This window comes from Lampetra fluviatilis, chromosome 12, assembly GCF_964198595.1.
Source record: "Lampetra fluviatilis chromosome 12, kcLamFluv1.1, whole genome shotgun sequence".
Taxonomy (NCBI): Eukaryota; Metazoa; Chordata; class Hyperoartia; order Petromyzontiformes; family Petromyzontidae; genus Lampetra; species Lampetra fluviatilis.
Window position 1 is genome coordinate 2,665,604 of NC_136286.1, and position 23,028 is coordinate 2,688,631.

The 23,028-nt window shown below is 44.4% G+C and overlaps 1 protein-coding gene across 3 annotated transcripts in view; it reads right to left on the reverse strand.

The window, feature by feature from the left end:
* The window catches only part of LOC144935043 (poly [ADP-ribose] polymerase tankyrase-2-like), a 37,386-nt gene that overhangs the window by 10,897 nt on the left and 3,461 nt on the right, over window positions 1-23,028 (reverse strand). The window contains exons 3-21 of one of the 3 annotated variants that reach the window (XM_078861355.1): window positions 19,746-19,841; window positions 16,761-16,797; window positions 16,132-16,207; window positions 15,251-15,345; window positions 14,333-14,399; window positions 12,368-12,554; window positions 11,485-11,606; window positions 10,962-11,053; window positions 10,683-10,761; window positions 9,894-10,065; window positions 8,533-8,615; window positions 7,794-7,907; window positions 7,113-7,258; window positions 6,156-6,321; window positions 3,982-4,201; window positions 2,655-2,764; window positions 2,164-2,352; window positions 626-1,049; window positions 17-60 (exon numbers count right to left, since the gene is read on the reverse strand). In XM_078861355.1, the coding sequence (XP_078717481.1) occupies window positions 17-60; window positions 626-1,049; window positions 2,164-2,352; window positions 2,655-2,764; window positions 3,982-4,201; window positions 6,156-6,321; window positions 7,113-7,258; window positions 7,794-7,907; window positions 8,533-8,615; window positions 9,894-10,065; window positions 10,683-10,761; window positions 10,962-11,053; window positions 11,485-11,606; window positions 12,368-12,554; window positions 14,333-14,399; window positions 15,251-15,345; window positions 16,132-16,207; window positions 16,761-16,797; window positions 19,746-19,841 (2,519 nt within the window). Of the gene's footprint in view, window positions 1-16; window positions 100-625; window positions 1,050-2,163; window positions 2,353-2,654; window positions 2,765-3,981; window positions 4,202-6,155; window positions 6,322-7,112; window positions 7,259-7,793; window positions 7,908-8,532; window positions 8,616-9,893; window positions 10,066-10,682; window positions 10,762-10,961; window positions 11,054-11,484; window positions 11,607-12,367; window positions 12,555-14,332; window positions 14,400-15,250; window positions 15,346-16,131; window positions 16,208-16,760; window positions 16,798-19,745; window positions 19,842-23,028 lie in introns of all 3 variants that reach the window. The other 2 variants (XM_078861354.1, XM_078861356.1) reach the window with 2 other exon arrangements.

Consider the following 23,028-nt stretch of genomic DNA (forward strand, 5'->3'; position numbering starts at 1 on the left):
GCCATGCCAACAATACCTGCTCTTTCTCAAAGATGTCGCGGAGGTGGTCGAGTCCCAGACCTTTCAGGAACATGTTAATGTTCATGTCCAAACCTGGAACTACATAAAACAAAACGCATGTCTTACTGGTAACACACAGCGACTGCTGGAGACACGATTACCATACCATTTTAAAAAAATCTCCTTTCCGAAGTCCATTCTTCTGTGAACATGTCAAGATATTTTTTGCTTTTCAAAGTAACAAAAACGCCAGAATTATATCAACTTGTAAATCACTGTACAAGTTAACTGAAGCAGAAATCTGATACATGTATTGTTATCAAAACTAGTACACTGGAAGCATATCAACTCCTCTGTGATTATTAGGCATTCAACAATCAATTGAAATCGATCTTATGCTCACGATGCATACATGATCTTACGTGAAAATTAACAATTTATCGATATAAAATGCAAATAATATGCTAATGTCACATTTTGGCAAATCGAACAAAATAAGACAAAACAAAAAAGAATACAAATGACAAAAACCTAATCAATTGTCAAATTGAATCGTTCCATGCCTAGTAATTAATTTTCAACCCGCCCACCACCCCCCACCCGCACCCCCACCGCCCCCCCTCACTTTCAAAGTCGGCCGAGCGGTCTGGCTTGTCGGCGGGGCCCGTTGCCCCATCGGCCGCCGACACCCCGCAAGCGCCCAGCAGTGTGCCGTCTCCCGCTGCCCCGATGGCGCCGGCCGGCACCGGCGATGGAGCCACGCCGCAGGCCCCTGTCAGGCTGTCCATGCTGCTGGCGGCGGAGAGGGATGCCGGCGTGGAGGACGGGGAGGCCAAGAGCGGCACGCCACCACCCACTCCGCTCGCCGAAGCTCCACTCGGGACAGGAGACGGTGCCAGCGAGGCCAGGGCTGCCGTGGGACCCAGAGCCAGAGCGGCGGTGGCGGCAGCAGAGGTGGCAGCTATGGTCGGGATGCTGGGGGGCTTGTGGGTGACAGGCAGGGCTTCGGGTGGCATGGCGTCTATCAGCAGTGCTCGCACGTCGTCCGCCTGCAGCAAAGAAGCGCAAACGTGATTTGCAGCAAGTTCCAAGTCATGTTGAAACTTCTACACACCTATGGGATGTTTTGATAATTAAATGGAGTTGTCGCTTCATATGGGAGGAAACCAAGAGTAGTTTGGAGACAAACACACACTTATGTACAACAATGAAAAGTCCGCAAAAATGGGTTCACAAATTCACTCGCTATGCTGCCAGCTCTTGGCCAACTAGCAGCCCAGTGGGCCCAGTGGGCTTGGGACTTTAGATATCTGTGTAATCCACCAACCTATTCCTTCATAGCATTGGGCTCCAGGCATACGCCACTATGTGCTGCAGGAGAGAAGTGAACCGTAGCATTGAAAGGATGCCAACGATGTTGGGGAGGCCCTTCATCGAGCAGTGAATAATAGCCGAGGATAAATTAATCTCGATATGCCTTGCCCACTAATGGGATGATTATAGAGACACTGGCCTCGTGCCAATTATGCGAAGAGCAATGCGACCTCACTTTAAAAGATTGCAACCAGTGGTCATTGTTATGACACTTACAAATGTCTTGCCACACCCAGCACACACCATTAGGCATATTAGACCTAGCCCATCATGATATTGAAGTTTGACGTATAGCTGAAACAGACTAGAATACATGGACCGTGCCGTGCTAGTTTACATGTTTGGCACGTGCGGCAGCGCTTTCCCCGCTGCATCAAGGGCAAGTTCTTGAAGAAACAAGAATGTCATCCAACATGGAGCCCTGCCAATCCACTGGCGGTGCAGAATGGGTGAGGGTGTATGTGAGCGAGCGGATTGATCACAGTGGGTGTGCTATAGGGGAAAAGAAGCAAACAAGGGAATGGGGCAAGAAAGCGAGTGAGCAATGGAGCGATTGTGCTTACGAGGGAATGGGCAAACACCCAAACGACGGGGCAAACGCTTGCAAGGAGGAGGTGGGCGCCAAAGTCACGAAAGGATGAGGTGCTTGTGTGGACGAGAGAGCAATCGGACAAACCAAATGTTGGATGATTGTGCATACACAAGGGTTTTGGGCAATCGAGCGAATGAAGAGGAAGAAGTGGGCAAGTGAGCAAGGAGCCAGGGGTTGAGCTTGCGGGCATTACGCACGGTGGCGAGGTCGAGCGGTGTCTGCCCCTCCTGGTTTTTCATGCTGGGGTCGGCTCCGTGCGCAAGCAGGAGAGCGCACAGCTGTGTGCGCCCTTTCTGCGCCGCCTCGTGCAGAGGCGTGAATGCCCATTTGTCCGTGGCGTTCACGCACGCGCTGTACTTGATGAGCAGTGCTGCGATGTCTACGTGCTGCATGAAAAACAAGGACGACACCACCAGCGTCACTAAAGATGATGCGACAATGTGAAATGGGACTTGATTAACATCATCATCATTCATTGTTTATAAAGCATTGGCAGCATCATCATCAATCATGATCAATCAATTTCTCAAGGTCCTCAAGCCATCGGCAATCTCTTCACGATCCCGTGATGTAATTGTGTCTAAAACTTTCAAACTAAATAATGTAAAGACTCAACCAAATAAACTACCCAGCTTCTGTCTTGTAGATACATGTCTAGGCATTGTGGCATGGGTCGTTTCTGACATACCCCATAGGAGGCTGCATTGTGCAGAGGGATGAGCCCGCCTTTGTCCTGTGCGTTGACGTCTGCCCCGTGCTCCAGGAGGTACTCCGCCACTTCCAGGTTATTGTACCCGGCTGGTGGGGGGGAGGAAGGTGGAGGATAACAGTGGACAAACACGCGATAATTAAAATGCAAGCAGAAAAACAAAGCCACAGGTCTCATGTTGCACCACCTCCGACTAACACGGTTGGCTACGTACTTACAGGTACGAATTAAATTCAACATGTGTATACTTAAACTGTGTCCTGGTCTGATAAGCATGGGTTTAATAAAATAGTTTATTAAAGCTATAACGAAGCTCATCCTGACAGTACCAGAGTAAATTCAGTGTGGCCTCACACCTAGAAATGTTTAAAACGTGAAAGTATTTACGTCATTACAAAAGAACATGGTTATGTGCTAGACCATGACTTTAAAGTCCTTTCTCATTTACAGATCATTTAATTCACATACAGCCCAGGATACTAGCCTACAGAAGTATCTATTTTTTGGGTTCCATATTTCTTTAAAGAATTCATTTAAAAAATGCTCGACGTATATGTAATTCCATGATGACTACAAGCTGCCTTACATTCATCAACAGCACAAGTTGTCATTAATCACTCAACAGCTGTGATGTCACCACATCAATTATGCCTGACTAGGTACACTGAGGGCACACGGAGGTAATGGCGCGCTGATCATACACAATCCCTTATGTGTATCACCGCCTGCTGAAAAGCAGTAGTTAAAAAAACGTAAAAGTTGTAGAACATCATTTATTTTACCAGTGGACAGACTATTAAGGTTAACGCATCTGTCTTGCAAAGTGAGACCTCGTCATTAGTTATGCAGAGACACATTAGTTGTTCGAAAGGTGCGGTCATTTGTCAGCCGGGTAACATAGCACTCGCCGGTGACCCAGCACTTAGTGAGCAAGAGTTGATGGATCGCAAAAATATGTCAAATCCCCAAACCTGCCGAGTTTTGAAATGGCAATGAACCAAATATGCTCATGAACCCATCTCTGTACACCTTCGAATGTTTACCCCCTCATAAGCGGTGCGTTTTCTTCCATGGGGAAAAAACATCTTCAAGGAGAGACTTGCCCACCATCCCCAATGCGCGACTCTTTGACAACAAGAGAATGCCAAGACTTAAGTCAAACGTTCCTGGATAAACACACGAAATTCATATTGTTATTATGATTATAATGACAATAAACTCGGTAGCTCCACTCCTGGTAAAAAACAGAGATGTTAAACGAGAGGGTCACAAGCGGGCAACTGCAGCCGGCACCAGCTTGGCTCACCCGCCAGGTGCAGCGGCGTGGAGTTGCGTCCCTGCGAGTCGCGGCAGTTGACGTTCTCGCCGGAGCAGAGTTTCTGCACGCGCGCCAGGCAGCCCTTCTTGGCGGCATCCAGGAGCGCGGCGTCGCCCCGCAGCAGGTCCTGGATGTCCGTGTCGCCCTCCTTCACGAGGTCCAATGGCGTGTTCCCATCACGGTTTTTCTTTGTTGGGTCAGCGCCGTGCTGTGTGGGGCGATAAGCGTTGAAAAATAAAGATTATGGTTCCGAAAGCTTTAATAACAAATCTTGTACAAAAAAAATTAATGCCAATACATTCGTAGAATTGCTCACGTGAAAATAAATTCTCTAAAAAAAGAAATTATGTTAATTAAATGCTTAACTCCCAATCATAATAAAAATCATAGAATCGTGCAGAGGGTATAATATACAAATGTTGTCCCTAGTACCAAGTTGCCAAAATTAATTCGACAAATCAAGGAAATGCAAAATGCATGCAAGCATGGCATAGAACATATTGCTTACCAATAGTTGCACCAGTCACACATTGACATATCAAACCTTATATGAGAAAAGTGCATCAATAACACAAGCAGTGACTTTTCTTTTTAAACCCGAGTGAATAAAAAAATATCTGATTTCAAGATGGATGCGACCATTTTCAATTACATTTTCACAGTTGCCATTCACTTTAGCCAGTCCCATTGGATGTTACCATTCAACCCCTCCACAAGAAGGAAATGTCACAATCTGGGGTCATGCTTTTCTCCACAAATACAAAACCTCCCGTCAAAACAGTCAACCCTCCACTCAAAGGGTGTTTAGGGCCTTCTCTGCAGCTGCTTTTGTTGTCGTCGATTCCTTGCCTATGGCTGTTTGCACTTCTGAGACCTGACCCACTGTTGATGTGTTGCAACATTATATATTGGCAAACATATGAAGAGGAAAGTTTCGATTCCTACAAAGGCGGATAGCACATCTGAGTGATTAGTTGTGCAAATTGGTTGCATTCAAATAAATTGCTTACACGTGCGTATGAAAATGCCACCAGAGGCGTTCACGTATAAGCAGGAAATTAAGTTGCAAGATTTGCAATTTGTTTGGCCAACTGATTTCGCTTGTGTTGAACCTGCCTAGACATGAATTAATTAAGTGTTTTTAACCAAGCAATCATTACTAAATATGAGAATAGGTTTTCCCTTTTTTTCCGGCAACAAAACAGGTGTTAAGATGTTAAAACACCAAACTGAAACCTTTTACAAGGAATCATGTCTGCATTAACCACAATACTTGTGGTCAGAAAGCAAACAAAAAACATACTCTGATAATATATGCATGCCTTTGAAACCTTAGGCTCAAAAGAAAGCCGCCTCTGGTGTGGACCAATCAGTTTCAAAGACAATGCATATATTCATCTTCTTGGTTCTTTCGGTAAAGTCATGTAGAAGGGACGGCTGCTTGCGTTGTGGCCGAAACGTCGTGAGAATTGTATTTTATGTTTTATTTTTATTATTTCCCTTTTACGTGACTTTACCGAAAGAACCAAGAAGATCAATCCCTGCAGTCACGAAAGCTTTAAATCGAAATTTAATGCATATATTATCAGAGTATGTTTTTTGTTTGCATTCTGACCACAAGTATTGTGGTTAATGCGGACATGATTCCTTGTACAAGGTTTCAGTTTGGTGTTTTAACATCTTAACACCTGTTTTGTTGCCGGAAAAAAAGGGAAAACCTATTCTCATATTTTGGTACTGGCAAAGGAGGTCCCATGAATCATTACTAAAACTAAGCAACCAAACTATTTTTAAATACTAAACCTATTTTTCTTTTACCAGGTAAGACCCACTGAGCTATATAGCTCTTTTTCAGAAGCAACCTGGCCACAAATGATAGCTCAGCGACGTAACTTATCACGTGGAAATTTATAGCAGCCAAATCATCTAAAACTTATGTTCCTGTGGAAGGAAAAACCGAAGAACCTGGAGAAAAATCCACAACTACAGGGAGAACATGCTAATTCCAAATATACAGGCATCAGTCGGGATCGAACCCACGACAACCTATATACCAGGCAAGGTAGTTAACATCTTGCCACTGCAGCACCCCCAATTGTTCAACTAAGGGCAAGTGGCACCGGACAGAGGGGGGTCTTGAACTGTGACAAGGCATGTGCCACCTTGAGCAGGAGCTTGCAGATCTCGTATTTTCCCTTGGCGGCAGCCTCGTGCAGCGGTGTGAACTTCCACAGGTCGGCAACGTTGACGACAGCGCCACGCTTCACCAGCAGCTCTGCCACCTCGTAGTGGCCGTAGGAGCATGCGTTGTGTAGGGGTACGAGGCCCCTGCGGCGGCACCACAGACACACACAAAGATCCCCAGACGTAGTTTTGATAAACGCAACGAGGAAAGGGTATGGCTCGTACCGCATCCAGATGTCACCGTCTCCCCCAGTGCTGATGTTTACACACCACACCAGGTACATATTTAAGGCCGAGGCAATCTAGGGGGAGGCCCAGGACTGGTTTTGATACAACTCACACATAGATCTTCCATCAAGTTATTCAAACTATAGTGAGCACCTGCTGTTAGCGAGTACCTATAAAGGCCAGCACGTCTCACGAAGAAGTGATGTGACAGCTCCACATCCACTACATTTGTCTCCCTCAATCCCGCTAATTAATGCCGAGTAAAATACAGGCAACTTTCACAATCTTTCAAGTGTTTTGTGAAAAAGTCTCTGCCACAGCCATTTTATGACAAATGGAACTGCTCCAAACTGAATGGATTCTTTTGTTTCATGGCACGATTCCAATTGCATAATTGGAAATGGGGGGGGGGGAAGACCATAGAATATATAAACGAAAAAAGGAACATGCCTCATGCAAAATGCTTACTCGGCCATGACTGCATTGTTGCGACGCGCTTAAATCAGCAGGTTTTTTTTCAACGTAAAAAGAGGCCATATCTGTACAGCACCAACTTGATACATTTCACAGCGAACGTGAGCAGAAACTATATTTCCACCCACACGGGTTTGGGAGCTGTGCCTACGGGCCTTGACGCTTGCCACTGCGAGCGAGTGAGCGAGCGGTGTGGGGTGTGTTTGCGGCACGTCGTGGAGAGCGCGAGCTACCCCTTATCCTTGGCGTGCACGTCGGCACCGTGCTGCAGCAGGTACTCCACTACCGACACGCGGTTGTAACCGGCCGCAAAGTGCAGCGGCGTAGAATGTCGGCCTTCCATGTCCCGGCAGTTCACCGTCTGCGTGGTACACAGTTGCTGGATGGGAGAATGGAGGTGGGGGTGGTGGGGGAGGAAGGCACATGGTGGGTGAGATGGCGTTAAAAGGGAAGCCGCACACAAAAGAGGGACGGTGTTGGCATGCCAATTGCCCAACTAAATGGGGAAAAATGAACGCTTGTGTCATCGGTTCCGCATGAACAATTTCACCGATTTACTTCAAATAGCCAGCGAGGGCTCCGGTACTTGCTGCCAATCTTTGGATACTGGATTGGAAACACAGCGCCTGCATGTCCATGTTAAGTGCTGGAATGCATATTTAACTCTGAAGGCACTGCAAGCTGCAGTAAAAGATTTATAGACAGATACACTTCATTTAAAATGGGGTATGAGCCCAGACGTCTCTTTTTCAAGGGAGACCTGGTTCCAAAAAAACAAAACTGGACTGCAAATCAATTCCAGTGCGAATTCAAAACAAAATGAAAAATATAAACAAAACGAAACACAAGTTCAATACAAATAAAAACAGAATGTCACAAGGGTGGCGCAATGGGAACACTTGTTTGTGCCTCACAGAAAGAAGGGCCTGGGTTCGATTCCCGACTCGGGCGCCTTTCTGTGTGGAGTTTGTATGTTCTCCCCCTGTTCTGCATGGGTTTCCGCCGGGATCTCCGGTTTCCTCCCATAGCTAAAAAAAACATACAATGTAACTGGTATAGGCCAAACATCCCAATGCTGAACATTTTAGCCGCAAATTATTCAATTGGGATAACAGTTAACAACATCATCCACTACTGCCAAAACGTGGCAGGACCCTTCTGAAAAAGTCGAGGCAACTCTCCTGATAATATAAAATAGCAAAAGCAATTCAAAAAATGAAACCCCACCAAAACTGAAGTAAAATCCAGGAAGGAAAATTATACGAAGCATAAGTTAAAAGCCAAAGAAGAAAAATGCGATACAATTTCATTTTGAACGTGAAAGGAATTCAACTGTTAGCTACACTAAAAAAAAGATTGCTATGTTAAAAAGTGGATTCGATTGTTCAAAGTGAGAATCTTCCAGCTGTCAGTTCTAAAAACCTACATGAAAAAAGAACAGGTTTCACCCTTTCTGGCAATAACGCAGGTATTAAGATGTTCAAACGCCAAATAGAAACCTTTGGTAAGGCATCAATTCTGCATTAACCAATCATACTTGTGGATAAAACATGCCCCAAGTATTCTTATTTTGCATCATCTTGGAAACTGGCAAAAAGGTGCCATAGGTTAAAAACACAAAATTACTTTTAAAATGCAAAAGCGGATTTTTACCTTTACAGTGTCCAAGTCCCCAGCTTTTGCAGCTTCCAGCAGCTGATGCTCCACGTCAGAGTTCCTCACCGGAAGGCTACTCTCTGGAGATAGCAAGACACAAAACACGCCTTCGGTGATTCACACCGCTTGTCTGTGTTTCTCCGCTTTGCCAACTGTCCTCAGGAGGCATATCACAGTTATTTTTTTCTTTCAATTGATCTTCCTCGGAAAATGAAACAGCCAAATGGCAAATATTTTTTTTCCAGCGATCCATTCGTGTGTTCCCATTGCTCGTATGAAATGTGGGTGCAGTAATATTTTGTTGGGTCACAGACACACCAAGTAGCGGGTGAAGCTGCAGCTGGAGAAGAGATGAGAATGTCATATTTATGAGTCTTAAAAATAGATGAAGGAAATATATCAAACTTGAGATTTTTATGCAATATATTATGTGCGAGCACAAATATCCCCAACGTGAAGCCTTACAGGCAGCTGGGGCAAGTGCTGTTAGTAAGCACTATGACTAGCATGTCACACGAGGGTATGGGGTGGACAACACCACGTCTGATATTTAATTTCCTCCCCAGTGCAAATGCTTGCACACCACAAAGGGCCCAGTTTGACCTAGGGCAGGGGTCGGCAACCAAAATAACAAAAGCCATTTTTTTAGAATTCAGTAATAAATTCAATATTTCAAGAGCCGCAATGCATGTGAATACGAGAACGTCCTTAGTAAATAACGTCACGAAACAGTCCTTAAAGAGATGCATGCAGCTCAGGAGCCGTAGGTTGCAGACCCCTGACCTAGTGAAAGCCAAGAACAGGATCAGATACCAAATTACATTGATGCCGTGCAAGACTGGGCAACGGAACGCGGGTCGTCGGGTTCGTAGTGCAGTGTACGAACCGCTGTACAACTGTTCCACTCCCAACATGGGAATACGCTTTCCCTTCAAAAGCCAAAAAACTAATTATTGCATGGGGTCAGCTTCTTAAGATTGTATTTTTCCATGTGCTTCTATTCTATCCGTTTTCTTTTTGCATCTCTTGTTCCAACACATCCTGGCGTCACCCTTGCTTCTCCCACTATTCGTTATGCACTGCACCACCATCTTCATAGCCCTTATCAAGTGCATCTTCTTTATCTCTTCTTATCACATTCCCAACCCATCGAAGTCTCAAATCAATTAAAATCCTTGAGAATATTCGTAACCCATGCTAAACCACTCACTACTTTAGTCCGTCTCCCTGTCTGTTAAGAGATATTCCCAATATCCATCTCGGCGCCCACGTCTCTAGACTACATAACAGCACTGGTTATATGGCTACATCATTGTCGTTGTGGTTACGTGGAAGTGCCCTCCTGTGCTGCACCGCACCATGCAGGATCTGTTGCACGCTCTCATTGCCCAGCTGCGCGGCGGTGAAGCCCTGCAGGGAGGGCAAATTGGGGTCACAGCCGTGCGACAGGAGCAGGCGGCATGTAGTCAGGTGGCCCGCGTGGGCTGCCCGGTGCAGGGATGTCTGGCCCAGCGAGTCCGTCACGTTGATCTTTGTAGGAGACAAAAGGACCACCACGAGTGTGTGAGATTGGTAAACGCAACTATTGGTTACATGAAACTGCATGCCATCGTGTGCTACGAATGATACCGTAATTTTCTGACAATCATATTGCAATTGTGTTACCTAGCTCGTGCCATGAGATGAGGACATTTACATTTGGAGCTATCACTGCAGAGCTATGCAAGATCTTTTGTTAGGAATGGCAGATGGAAGATGACATGTGAAGTCACTTCGATTGGTCTCTTTTCCACAATTGGGGAATATTTTTTTTAAGCAAATGCCATGAAAATCAAGTAAAATCTAAAATATACAAAGTGAAGATCGGAATTTAATGTTATTTAGGCACTCTGATAATTGGAATACATTTTTTTATTGATTACACTTGGGAAACTGGTTTATTAACAGGTTGCTGAAACACAGATTGGAACCCATGAGCTCATGTCAACAGGCTGGCTTAGTGCTGACACATTAGTCCTTGGAGCCACCTCTGCACTCACCACCCATACATCCCGCCAACATATTCTACACTACCCGAACAGTGTCGGCGATGTGCATTAACAATTTTTTGAGTCATCAATACGCTCCAAAAGTAACAAAGCAAATACCTTGGCGCCGTGTTTCAAGAGCACATCGATCACATCATTGTGCGCCTTGTCGGAGGCCACGTGGAGAGGAGTCAAGAGACTGCAAATAAACAGATCGTCACACAATTCGTTTTTTATACCGCTTCATCACAGAGGCTTTCACTACAGGTAATAAAGCCGTGCAATGGGCCCAAACCCACAGCCCACAAAAATCTCACACCATCAGCGTCAATGAAGAGTATATACAAAAAACATTGATGCTTGTATACAGTGTGCGCGCGAGGAGTGCGGGTGGCTCACTCCTTGGTCTTCTCATTCACATTGCCCCCCTTCCTGAGCAGCAGCTCGGACACTTGCTTGCGTTTTGGGTAGGGAGACGCAACGGCGCAGTGCTGTCGAAACACACACACAGCGCACGACACAATAACACAAAGTAAATGATTGGTAGCACAATATTCTCCCAGTCAATAAATATCCTGTCCGTGCTCTACCTTCTAAAGTCTACATTACTACACGTTTCTATTAAAAGTTAGAGCTAATGAAGTAAATGTAAAAGACTGGATCAGTCGGCAATCCTCCACCCCCCTTCGCCTCAGTTAGTCTTATGGGCTGCTCTAGCCTGTAACAATGTACTGTCAGCGAGCACCTATTAAGGCCAGCATGATAGGCTGGCGGGCGGTGCGACTGACAACACGCACACCCCCGGGCTGCCTTTGTCTCTCCCGAACCGAAGATGACAACCACTGCACCAGGTGCTCATTAGGAGCTGAGTGGACTCTGGGGAGACCCCCACTTGAGAGCAAGCTACAGCTCGGGTTCGCACCAGGGCGGTCTCGTGCGTCTGCGGGTGCTTGAAGTTGATGATGTCGAGCCCCAGGTGTTTCTTGACACGCGTCACGTCCGCCTCCCGCGCCGCCTGGAGCAGCGAGTGTCCTCGGAACTCATCTGCGTCCATGCACATCGACACACCCGGTCAATGGTCATTGAAAGCTCATGCACGGGTTACCCTGGGACCATTATCAGCGTTGTGGCCCCTCCTGTGATCCATGCTTTGGAGGTTATGGTGGTGGGCAGATAGCATAGATTAGAGTTTCAAATCTACAAGTGGGTTCATGAATATATCTGTGCAGCTGTTCGAGTATCCCCCCAAGTGTGTGATTTTTTTCTGAATAGTCCGTTTTCCTCTGATGAGCCAACCACTCATTAGTGGAACTGGTCAAACATCCCAAACTACCTTTTTTGCCCGTCCAAGGACAGGTGTATATTGCAGTAAATCTGAAATATTCCATAGAAAAATTGTTCAGCTCATGATTATTAATGAGGGGGGGGGGGGGGTTGCCCCATATGGAGTAATGTCACCCCCTCATGGTTATTGTGGATGGGTACAGTGAATATAGTAGGTAATAATGCCAGACACTCCAGTAAAAAAAGTCTTGAGTTTCGTCGATGCTTTCCTGGATCTATAAACAAATACATTATATGACCCGGCATTGGCACTCAAGTGCCTCTAGTTAGAGCATTACTGTCTGCTAAGCGCATTTTTGTTAAAATTTATCTTACCCAAGTAAAAAGATTATATTTAACGTGATAACATCCCACCGAGATTCACTACGTCTTTCGCAAGCAGTGCCTCAAGCTCCGCCACCACTAAACCTGCAGCTTAAGAGGTAGAGTGTCAGCAAGACTCTACTCGGTCGCCAACTCACAGACGAGCCTTTCCTTGAGCTCAGAGGTGGGTGCCAGGTCGATGGCGCTCTTCGAATGGCAGTTGAGAAGTGTGGGGTCCGCGCCGTAACTCAGCAGCAGCGAGCAAACCTCCACACGGTTCTTTGACGCTGCCTCGTGCAGTGGCGTGAACTGCCACAGGTCCATGGCGTTCACGCTGGCGCCGTGCTAACACACACACGTGGAACGCGAGCGGAAACATGTTACAGACGCGAGGTGGAATAATAATTCAACACTGAGATGTGGTAATCAAGTCAAAAAACCACGCTCGCTTTGGTTTTCCTTTCAATGTCCACAAAATATGAATTTGGAATTCAACAAAAACTGTACAAAAAAATATGAAAATATAACCAAAGTACTATTAAAAATAATAAACTCTCTAGTTTTATGGATGGCTGCTGGCTGGGCTCCTCTCCAGGACGTCGTCACCAAAACTAGGTGGGTACCTGGACAAATGGAAATTACGTGAAACAAATAACCATTGAGTTGAAACGGCATAAGTTAGGAAGCCATGTAATCGATAGCAACACTGAAGAGGTGGCAGTAACGAATACAGAAGCCTGAAATAGTTAATTTAAAATTGCTCTAACTTTTCAATTTGTGCTCTTCATGAGATATTTTGCCAGAATATTCTTTAAATTCTAATTATAAAAAAAACTCAATACATTATCTTGCCATTTTATAACATAAAAAGCAGATTACTTTTATTGCTCCAAATACAGGATTATAAGAGTATAAAAATGACAGCTCCTCTTATTTTATGTGGGAGAGAAAAGGGTTATTCATCACTTTTTAAAATGTTTGGTTGGTGAAACTCAATTTTTTACATGTTCTGCAATTAAATAAATTGGCTTCGAAACAGATAACAGCTGAATATAAATATTTACTTAACTTATATGTTTGGATGTCAGCTAATACATTTTAATGGCAAATTTTAATTTCGTTCGAAATTCATCCCTCAAAAGCACACATTTAGAGATAGTTTAATACTCTTTTCATGTTATACTTTAGGAATTTTAAGTTGCGTATGAACGATAGCCCAGAAAGTTAATATGTTCTAAAGAAAATCGAAGGAAAAAAGCACTGGCATGGTGAACGTAATGGAAATCACACTGCTCTTAAAATGACAGCTTTGAGTGCACCGTCATTAAGTCTGACGTGTTGTAATGTAAGAGCCTCACTTGAACATCCATTTGTACAAGCACGGCCCAAACTAAGCCACATCTGCCTTAATCATTTGGCCTCAACAGTAACCGCAGTCTCAGCATAATGGAGGCCATTACACGTGTGTCATGAATACCAGTTAAGAGGTGGCTTTGACACACATGCACACACATCCATAGCACACATCATGACTCTCCGATTATCACGGTTGGCTACGTACAGGGTGCAAACGTTCAACATACATGCACAAAAAAATGCATTCGTAAAAGGCTTTGCTTACTTTCTATCAACTTTTGTGTCACACTCCAGGGGAAGATATTTACTTGATGCAATGATGATGGGGACTATGTATTTTTAAGTGTTGAGCATCAGTCTTTAAATACAATTTTAACTTTAGGATGACCATGCACTGTGCGTGAAACCAACAAATCTCTGGGGATGTAATTTTTGGAGCTCCAATGAGAATTTTGGTTTTTGGAATTTGTAAGTTATCATTATAGTTTCAACCAAGTTTGTCAAACTTTAACTTCCTAGCCCTTCTAAAGAACATCAGTAAACAGTATTTGTCTGATACCAGAATAGATTAACATTTTCACCACCGATTCAGGGCTGCATAGATGAGTGCCACTCCATCCTCATTGGAGCCGAAAGAAACAAATGTTTACATTAAGGACACCGAGACCCTCATAGTATTCCGGTGCGTGGCGACATGGAAATTCATTGAAGGCTAAAACTTAAATACCATATCAACTCTAAGCAATGACATTAAGAACATAGTCTACCTTAACGAGAAGTTCCGTCACTTCATAGTGTCCATAGGAGCAGGCGTTGTGAAGAGGAACCAGACCCCTACAAGACCAGAGGCACGACACAGTCGATTAAACAGTATTCTTACGCTCACAATACACGTAATGTATCGTGCGCCTCGGAATTGATTATTTTTTTATTTGTGCAAAGTTTATGCGAATGTTTAGATTACGCTAATGCTCAGGACAAATGAGAAAGGAATGAAACGGACAGTTCACATTAGATAATGTGATGATGGTAAAGGAGACGATACAAAGGAGGCGTTACAATACAGACGAGTCAGTTGTCTACAAGAGTACAAATGAGACCGTACAAAGACATAAAAAATATTCTTGAATGGAATAGGGATCCCAAATCATGTCTATTCTTTGACTGTTGTGGGAAGGTGGGAGGCAGGATTACTGCATATCTACTAAAAAGCTTAATTTAGTCCTCCTTCATGGCCAAGGTTCACAGATGCACTAAATTATACATTACAGTACACGCATATAAAAAAAAAATCTACGTATCCCATTAAAAAACACTGTGCAAAGCTAGATTGTTGAAGGAAGCAAACCAAGTCTGCCAATAACTCATGCTGCATGATGGCGCAATGTTCTCTGTGGCCGTGGCAAGGCACAGCCAACACAGCCAAGAGGTGCACATTAAATGACGCTCGCTCACTCCCTCCCTCCCGAGTAAACACGCAATACTCAAACATCAAGACTTCGGGAGCTGGGGCACAAGCAGCACAAACGCACCCATGCGTGGCTGCCGCTCAGTGGCGCATTGCTGGAAGCATGGCGTGGACAGAGGGGTGGGGGGGGGCAGAGAGACAGTAGAGGATGGGGAAGTGGGGTAGAGGTTGTGGTGGGGTTGGGGGCTAGGGGGCGAAGGGGTGGGAGGGCACGCACCCCTTGTCCTTGGCGTGAACGTCGGCCCCGTGCTGCAGCAGCAGCTGAACGATGCGCACGCGGTTGTATCCGGCTGCCAGGTGTAGGGGCGTGGACTGGACATCAACAGAGAGGGCGCACATAAACAAGTGAAACTGCACCGCAGCGAAAAAACATTAATTCTGTTGTGGCATCGCACACAAACTAATGCACCGCCTTTTAAGCTGCGATTTCAAGAGCAATTTCATTTCACACTTAATTATTTATAACCATAGCACTATACACGGCGCTGCAAAATATGCAGCAAGAGCACTTACGCATGGATTTCCAGCCATTTCGTTCGTACCCATGTTTTTTTTATGCCCGGCTATTTTCCATAACTACTTTGCAATGGTAACACTGAATCCAAATAGAATTTTTCTTGGATAAAAAGGCAAAATGACTGCCATCTGTATTCAAAGCTGAAAAAAACCACAACGGCCGTACTGAAAGACAGCTCCTAGTTACTCGGGCTCTCGTCACAGGCAAGTTAAGAGTGACACGGAGCCCTGGGGACCAGTCTACTGGTGTACCCCCTACCACTTTGAGCAGTTGAAATGAAAGTGATGCCCATTGCGAAGCTGCAAAGGTCACAACTGCGCAGCGAGGCGCCAGCGTGTGCGCTGGTCGTGAATGCGTCGAGGAAGCGCACGCGCGATCCGCTCACAATGGGAAATGACATTTCACGCGTGGGTGCAGAGGTTTCACAAAACCCCTTTCATGTTTGGGCGCATTCTCCAACGCACGTAAAAAAACATGTACAAAAAATACGGATTATCATTCTCATATCTGAGGATGGTGTGCAATGTTCGGTAAAATGTAAACACCCGGGGTTTTTTTCCCAAAAGGTAGGCTCGCTGTACCTTGCGGCCGTCACTGGCGTGGCAGTTGACGTTCAGCGGCGTGAGCAAAGCCATCAGCTTCTCCTCATTACCACTCCTAGGAAGCAATCAAGACACCACGTGTTAGATCCTTTCGTCACGCAAAAAGGCATTCACATGCGACAATGTGGCATGATCAGCACCGTCAGAATGGCTTTTAGCTCTCATCCTAATATCACATTGTTTTTGTAGGGCCATTTTTTTAATGGTGTTTGTGAAAAATCAGCACAACACAAGTGTTTTTTTCACATCAACCATCAACATTCTATGATTCTGACAGCTTAATTAAAAACAAAACGAAAATTATTTGGTTAATTTGATAAATTAGCAGCTGAGGGCTTATTTGTGAAATAAGTATAGCTATGGTACAGAGACAGCATTACAAGCTGCATGGCTCAGGAAAATTTTGCCATTATGCTGAAAATTTCACATCAATATTTCTGAGAAGAAATGTTGTCACGGCTGGAGAATAATTACGAAATCGATAAGCCGTCTCTCCATGTGCCACCGCTCCAAATATTGATTTTCATGCATTTGATTTGGAGCCGAGGTTGCGGTGGGGACAAAGGAGGTGGGGCTGCGAGAGGGCAAGCTCAGTGCGAGTAGCATACCTCGCTGCTTCGAGCAGCTCATCCTTCTTGTATTCACCTGCGGGGCGACACGGCATGGTGAATCAGGACCACAATGCGCCAACCACCGGACCCAACTTTCTCCGGACGAATGGAAGCAAGACACAGGCGCGTGGAGTGGCGCAAGTGACCCGGCTGGGATATGTTCACGCATCAGTGACAAGATTCACTGCCTCTGCATCCATCCAGACTTCTCCTTCCCACCCCACTCTGTTGCCCTCCACTCCTCCTTGCCGCTCCCCCCCGCCCGTTCCCCACACGTCCACTCGCCGCGACGCTCGGTTGCCCTCTCCGCCCGCTTCCATGACACCAATCGGGAAATGTGATAGGCTGAGGGAGGTCTAATTTCATTAGTGAGGCCTACCAATCCATAACTGCTTGCAGAGAACAATTTACACCGCAGTGGCACTCGTGTCTGCAGGAAAGTTAAATATACCCTGCGCCTGACAAAGACAAAGCTGTGCTGGCATGGCCATTTTAATTAAACAGGATGGAATGTCAACTATTAAAAATGCCTTTTCTGTAAATTAGGTTACAAAGAATGGATAATTTTAACTTCCAAGTGATGCATAATTAACCAACTCCGCTGGGTAATTGTCAACCATCCATAATGCTTGCCTTTTATGGACACTTCACAATAACAAGAGTGCGTTAAATGTTGTCGCGCGTGTCACCAAAATGCCATTAAAAAGAAACGTTTTTGAAAATTCCCCATCATGTTGTCAGCATTACATTCTACCACATGATACACAAGCCTGCTCAAATTCCATTACGCACGAACAAGGCACGTTTTCTATTAAATTAACCACTGCAGTTCCAGCGAAAGGGCACAACACAGGGGTCTGACAGGCAGGGAAAAATCGGCCACCCAAGGAGACCCTCTCCCCTCGCGTGAAAAACAAGCAATGTGCCGATGACTTGTGATAATCAAGAAGTAGCATGTGCGTCAATAGCAATAGTTAACATGAAATTATTTGCTGTGTGAAGAGTGCGAAGAGGCGATTGAGTCCACTATGGTCAGTGGTTCTGGAAATTACTAATTCAAATTGGACAGTCAAAATGAGAAACAGGACTCTGCAGTTAAAATAATTGAAATGGCATTTAATAAATAGGTGGGATTGTAGTAGTGTATTATAGACCACCCAGAAGAAAGATAGCACTTTGCTTTAAATCTGATAACGTTTTACTTGAAAGAACATAACTTAAAACGATTTGCACAAGTTTCACATGCAGGACGCTGTGAAATATTAGGGTCAACAATTAGGGTGCCAAATACTGCTGTGGCACCGGAGGTAGCACACACTGTCCTATGAAACAAGCAATCAGAGTTGAATTCCTGATGATGGCTAATATAAGTGGCAAGTGATATCGGAACTGGTCAAGGGCTCCCCCATCACCCCACCACCCAATCAAACTGCACTGACATGGCATAGAAAGACGTTCTCCCAGCAGTACATTAATGATGGGCTGTAAATGAATATTATTATTCAGATTCCAAGTGAGAGAAGCACTGTGTAAATTATCTTTGGGAAAACCATCACTTCAAGCTGTAAGAAAAATAAATATTCTTTCGAAAAGTCAAACTGCATGTGTGCCAAGGTCACACAGCTGGGCATGCTCCTGGCAGGCAGGGGTTAACCCTACTCTGACATTATGCAGCAGCTGGGAATAAACTGCAGGACCCTGTGTCTGGTCGACATTCAATGAGAAGCCTAGCTGTGCGTTACAGATGAAAATCATGAATGCCGTAATCAATACATGTTTCTGAAAGAGGCCAATTTAGAGCACATATCCCCCCTCTCAAATGCAGCTTCTATGTTATCAATGTCATCTAGTCACTATTAAGCAAAATGGAAAATACTATCACTGACATGCAGGGGCTTATTTGTTTTGTTATATTTTCCTTTAGATTATATTAGACTGAAGACAGCCCACAACACTACAATTCCATTAGTCCAATACATTAATTTGATGCGCAATACACCAATACGACACTCAATATTTATAAGTATATACAATATGCACACAATCCGTACACATGCTGTTGACAATTTTGCAACATTGAAATAAAAATTCTTACAAACCATAATGGACAAATAACAAGTTTGACATGTAGTATATGACACATGGCCGATACACAGACACTTGGAATAAAATGTAAAATGGCCATCCTCCATATCTATACAAATTATAATCAGAGGGTCAATTGGCATCTTCAAAATAATAAATAGAAATACAATGAACAGGCATCAGAAGTTTTAAAGTGTAAAGGGAAAATAGAGGCACAACCACAAATCCTGGTAAAAGCCTATCAGCCAAAATTTTAAGCAACATACATTTTGTTTTCTCAAGCCTAATCTTAACTCACTTGCAAATTTGCTAACATTGGGCAAAAGCTGGTCATCTGCCAGGAAATATTTCCCCCCTTTCAAGACCCCAGAGAGTAATGGGAATTCGTGAAAGAGCTATCCTCAGGGAGGTCGGGGTGAGCACACCGAGTGATGTGATGTTTCATGCGGTGTGCTTGTTTGATGCCTGCCCTCACCACAGCAGTGTTTGATGACATCTATAAGCATGGCAGCACCATACAAGCCGCGCACCCAGCAGACGTCACACCATCAGAGCTTCATTTGCAAGTACGCGACACAAGCCATACGAGCTAATTGTCCACTCTTCTCAGCGAGTGATACAACCACCTCACCACCATCATTACTGACAATGCCTTTCAAGAGCCCATAATAGGCTGATAATTTTGGCATTTGGTTTTTACACATTGCTACTCACAGTCCTTGCAGTATTTTTTACTTGAAGCATACCGACCACGTCAAATGCGTGCGTAGTGGTTTAAGGCTTTGGACTTTAACTTGAGGATGGTGCAGCCCTGCGTTAAAGGTGTACAGTAGTGCGATGTGGTGCGGTGCAGTGTTGTGCGGTGCAGAGGCAAGGTGAATGCGGTGCACTGCTTACCTGTGAGCACTGCTTTAGCAGTTGGCTCGGCCAGGTCGAGAGCCGTCTTGCCGTCCGTGTTACGGATTCCCGGGTCGGCACCATGCTGCAAGAGCACTAGGCAGGGGAAGCACGGCAGGCAGTACCACGTGTCAGTCGCCACTCCGCATGAGTGCAACATCGAAGCTGGGCTTGGCGCGAGCCACACAGCGAGAGGTGAGGGTAGCTAATCAGAGGCTGGTGCCTTGTTGAGAGGCGTAGTCGATCCAGTCCGATGTTATCCTTGTCCAGGAAAGGCAAGTTTGAAAGCACCGCTGAGTGAAAACGACTAGCAAGCTGACGCAAGGCAAATCCCTCCAATAAATATTGTTAAAATGTAGATCCAAAGTGGAAAAGCATCCAAGACCGAAGCAATTTGATAGAGGCTACCTACTGAAGAACTAGCGCATGGTAAGACAAGGGTTCGTAGATGGCTACAAATTACAAATGCTGCTGCTACATCACAAGCTACAAAAGATAAAACAATCATGTTCACGGTGCCAAAATGCAAAATGGTGACGCAGATTAACTGTCAATTCTTGAACGCTAAAGCCACGCAGCAAACTAGCCTATTGAGCTACAAATCAGCACGTACAAGCATTGTAATACGATTTTACGCACAAAATAGAATAAAACTCTCGCTGGTAGTTTGACATGCTGAAATTACACTGCTATCTTAAAGTAAATCAGACTAAAAAAAAGCCAATAACCTCACCAATAAAATAAAAAATGGATATGAATCTGTTATTCAGTAAACTGCATTAATGCACTACTTAATAGCTGCAGAGATGCGCTACAGAATACATAATCAGTTTTCTTACAATTCAATAATTTATCACGCTTAAATCCATGTTAGGTTTAAATTTATGATCACGCCATGAAATTGTATAAAACTGTGGTGACTTCAGCGACATCTTTCACACCACGACTATTTAAAATAAAAAAAAATGTTAACAGAAAAACCCAGATAAACTCCCGATGAAATCTTTCTCTGCGGATGATGAATCACAGATAAACGCTGTGCGACTGCATGCTGCTAAAATTCCTTCTTCTACGAAAAGTGCTCTAACAGCACGGCGTCGGCTGAGATCAACAGCTTGCTCGGCAAGCCTCCTGAAGGGCTGTCTCAGCTGCGCTGTGAACGTTCATCATTAACTGCAGGCTGCCTCGTAGTTTCCCCCCAAGACGTGGTAATTTCCGTAAAGCATTAAGAGATCCCATGCGCTGGGAATAGGTTGAAGGATGTCCAAAGAAGCGCCGTTCAAAATTTCACTGCAAACATCGTCGCTTCTGACTGGTGTGCAGCTCAAAAGAACCTTCCAGCTATAGAAACACGCACATCAGCGATTCAGCTTTCGTCCGCTGCAGCAGATAAATAAACCGAATCGGTCCATCTCCCTTTTTCCCCCCACAGCATGCCCCCTCCTCTCCGACCGCCTGCAGATGGGCTTGAACCTGGCGTGGCTCCAGCGTTCCCATTACATCACAGGCTGTGGATGGCACGGCTAACCTAAGACCAATAACTGCTACTGAACAATCAATTCGTTACCTCCCAAAACAATGCTGACGTAACTGCATATGTTTCCTCCCACCGCATACTCAACGCTATCGTAGAGGGAAAAAAATGCCCCAGGCACCAACATTTTATCTAAAACAATGTGGTGGTCTAATTAATGATTTGAAATAAATATATAACCTGAGAAATTAATCACTGTTGATATGCTGACAGACGAACATGTAGAAACAGTATAAGGCAGACGTTAATGGCTGCTTCAAAGATTATTGTGCTTAAACTATAATGATGATGTATAACAAATTCAAAACATATGCAAATTATGTTTTGAATATGTTATACAAATTATTTTGTCAAGGCGCTCTTCTTCCCACCTCCCCCCCTCCAACCCAGCTTAAATATATGCTCCAAGCTTGGTGGTGTTTCATTCTTCACCTGAGGACGGCTGCTTGCGTTGTGGCCGAAACGTCGTGAGAATTATTTTATTTTTATTATTTTATTACTTCCCTTCTACGTGACTTTACCGAAAGAACCAAGAAGATGAATCCCTGCAGTCACGAAAGCTTTAAATCGAAATGTTAAGTGAAATGTACTCTTTTAATGAAATGCATAAATACATTTACAAATAGAATCAATACCATAATTAGTCCACTCCCAACAAAAGCTCTTACAAATTCTACCAAGTTTTGGCAATTAATGGCTTATATATTTACGAGTACTGTGCACATGCTTACAACTAAATATTGGCAAGCACAGGAAAAAAAACGACACAAAATGCCGACCTAAACAATACTGGGTCAATGTTAAAAGCACTTGGCTGCAATCTCGTCGCTTGCTTAATGATAGCAAAATGAAAGCTCTTTCTCTCTTCGCTCCAGACACAATGTCCCACCAATTACACGTTGCCAACATTGTTGCCCTTTGATACAAGATAAATCTATGAAAGCTCTATTTAAAATATCCTTGTACAGTCACTCATCTCCTGTTAGCTCAAGATAAAGGCAGTTGATGTTCCCATCTAGAAAACACCACACAGAGGTTATGAGCAATGCTTAATAGTGAGTGGTGCTGTCTACAAAATATTGGTGGGCTGATTATACACTCAAATAAAAAAAAATCTGATTTGGGCAACATGCATTTCAGCTAAAATGTACGGCACTCAAGCAATTAACAAAAAATGTGTCGTAGTTTAACAGTATGTCACAGCAAAAACAAACGCTTCTCTTCCAAACCTTACATTTGAGCAATTATTCCATTTGCACGCAATTTCCACAAATCCGCATTCACTTCAGATCACAAGAGCGTGCAAATTGGAGAGACCAGTTATTCAAGTAGGCTCCTGTCAGGCAATGTAAAGATCCAAATTTGCCAACGACACTACAGGGGGAACAAGTAAAGATGTCGTCAGCTGTACTAGCTACACCTGTTTGTGCAGAAAGTCGAGCCCGCGTCAAATCTAGGGAACCATATATTAACATCGTGAAATGTGATTAAGATGCGTGCTGTGTGCTGGTGGGACCAAGCAAGGCTCATTTGGACTGCGTGACACACAAATGATTTGATATTCGTGCCATTTTTAGAGCACAAAGGCTAGCAATCACGAAGGCACAATGCTTATGCCGCATCAGCTGTACAGATCATTTCAAACCATAGTCTACTGCAGAACTTGTTCACGTTGACAAATCCAGGACAGTGACCAGTGAGTTCCATGTAGATGGGCCGGACAGCACAAAATTGTGCAGGCCGTATCTC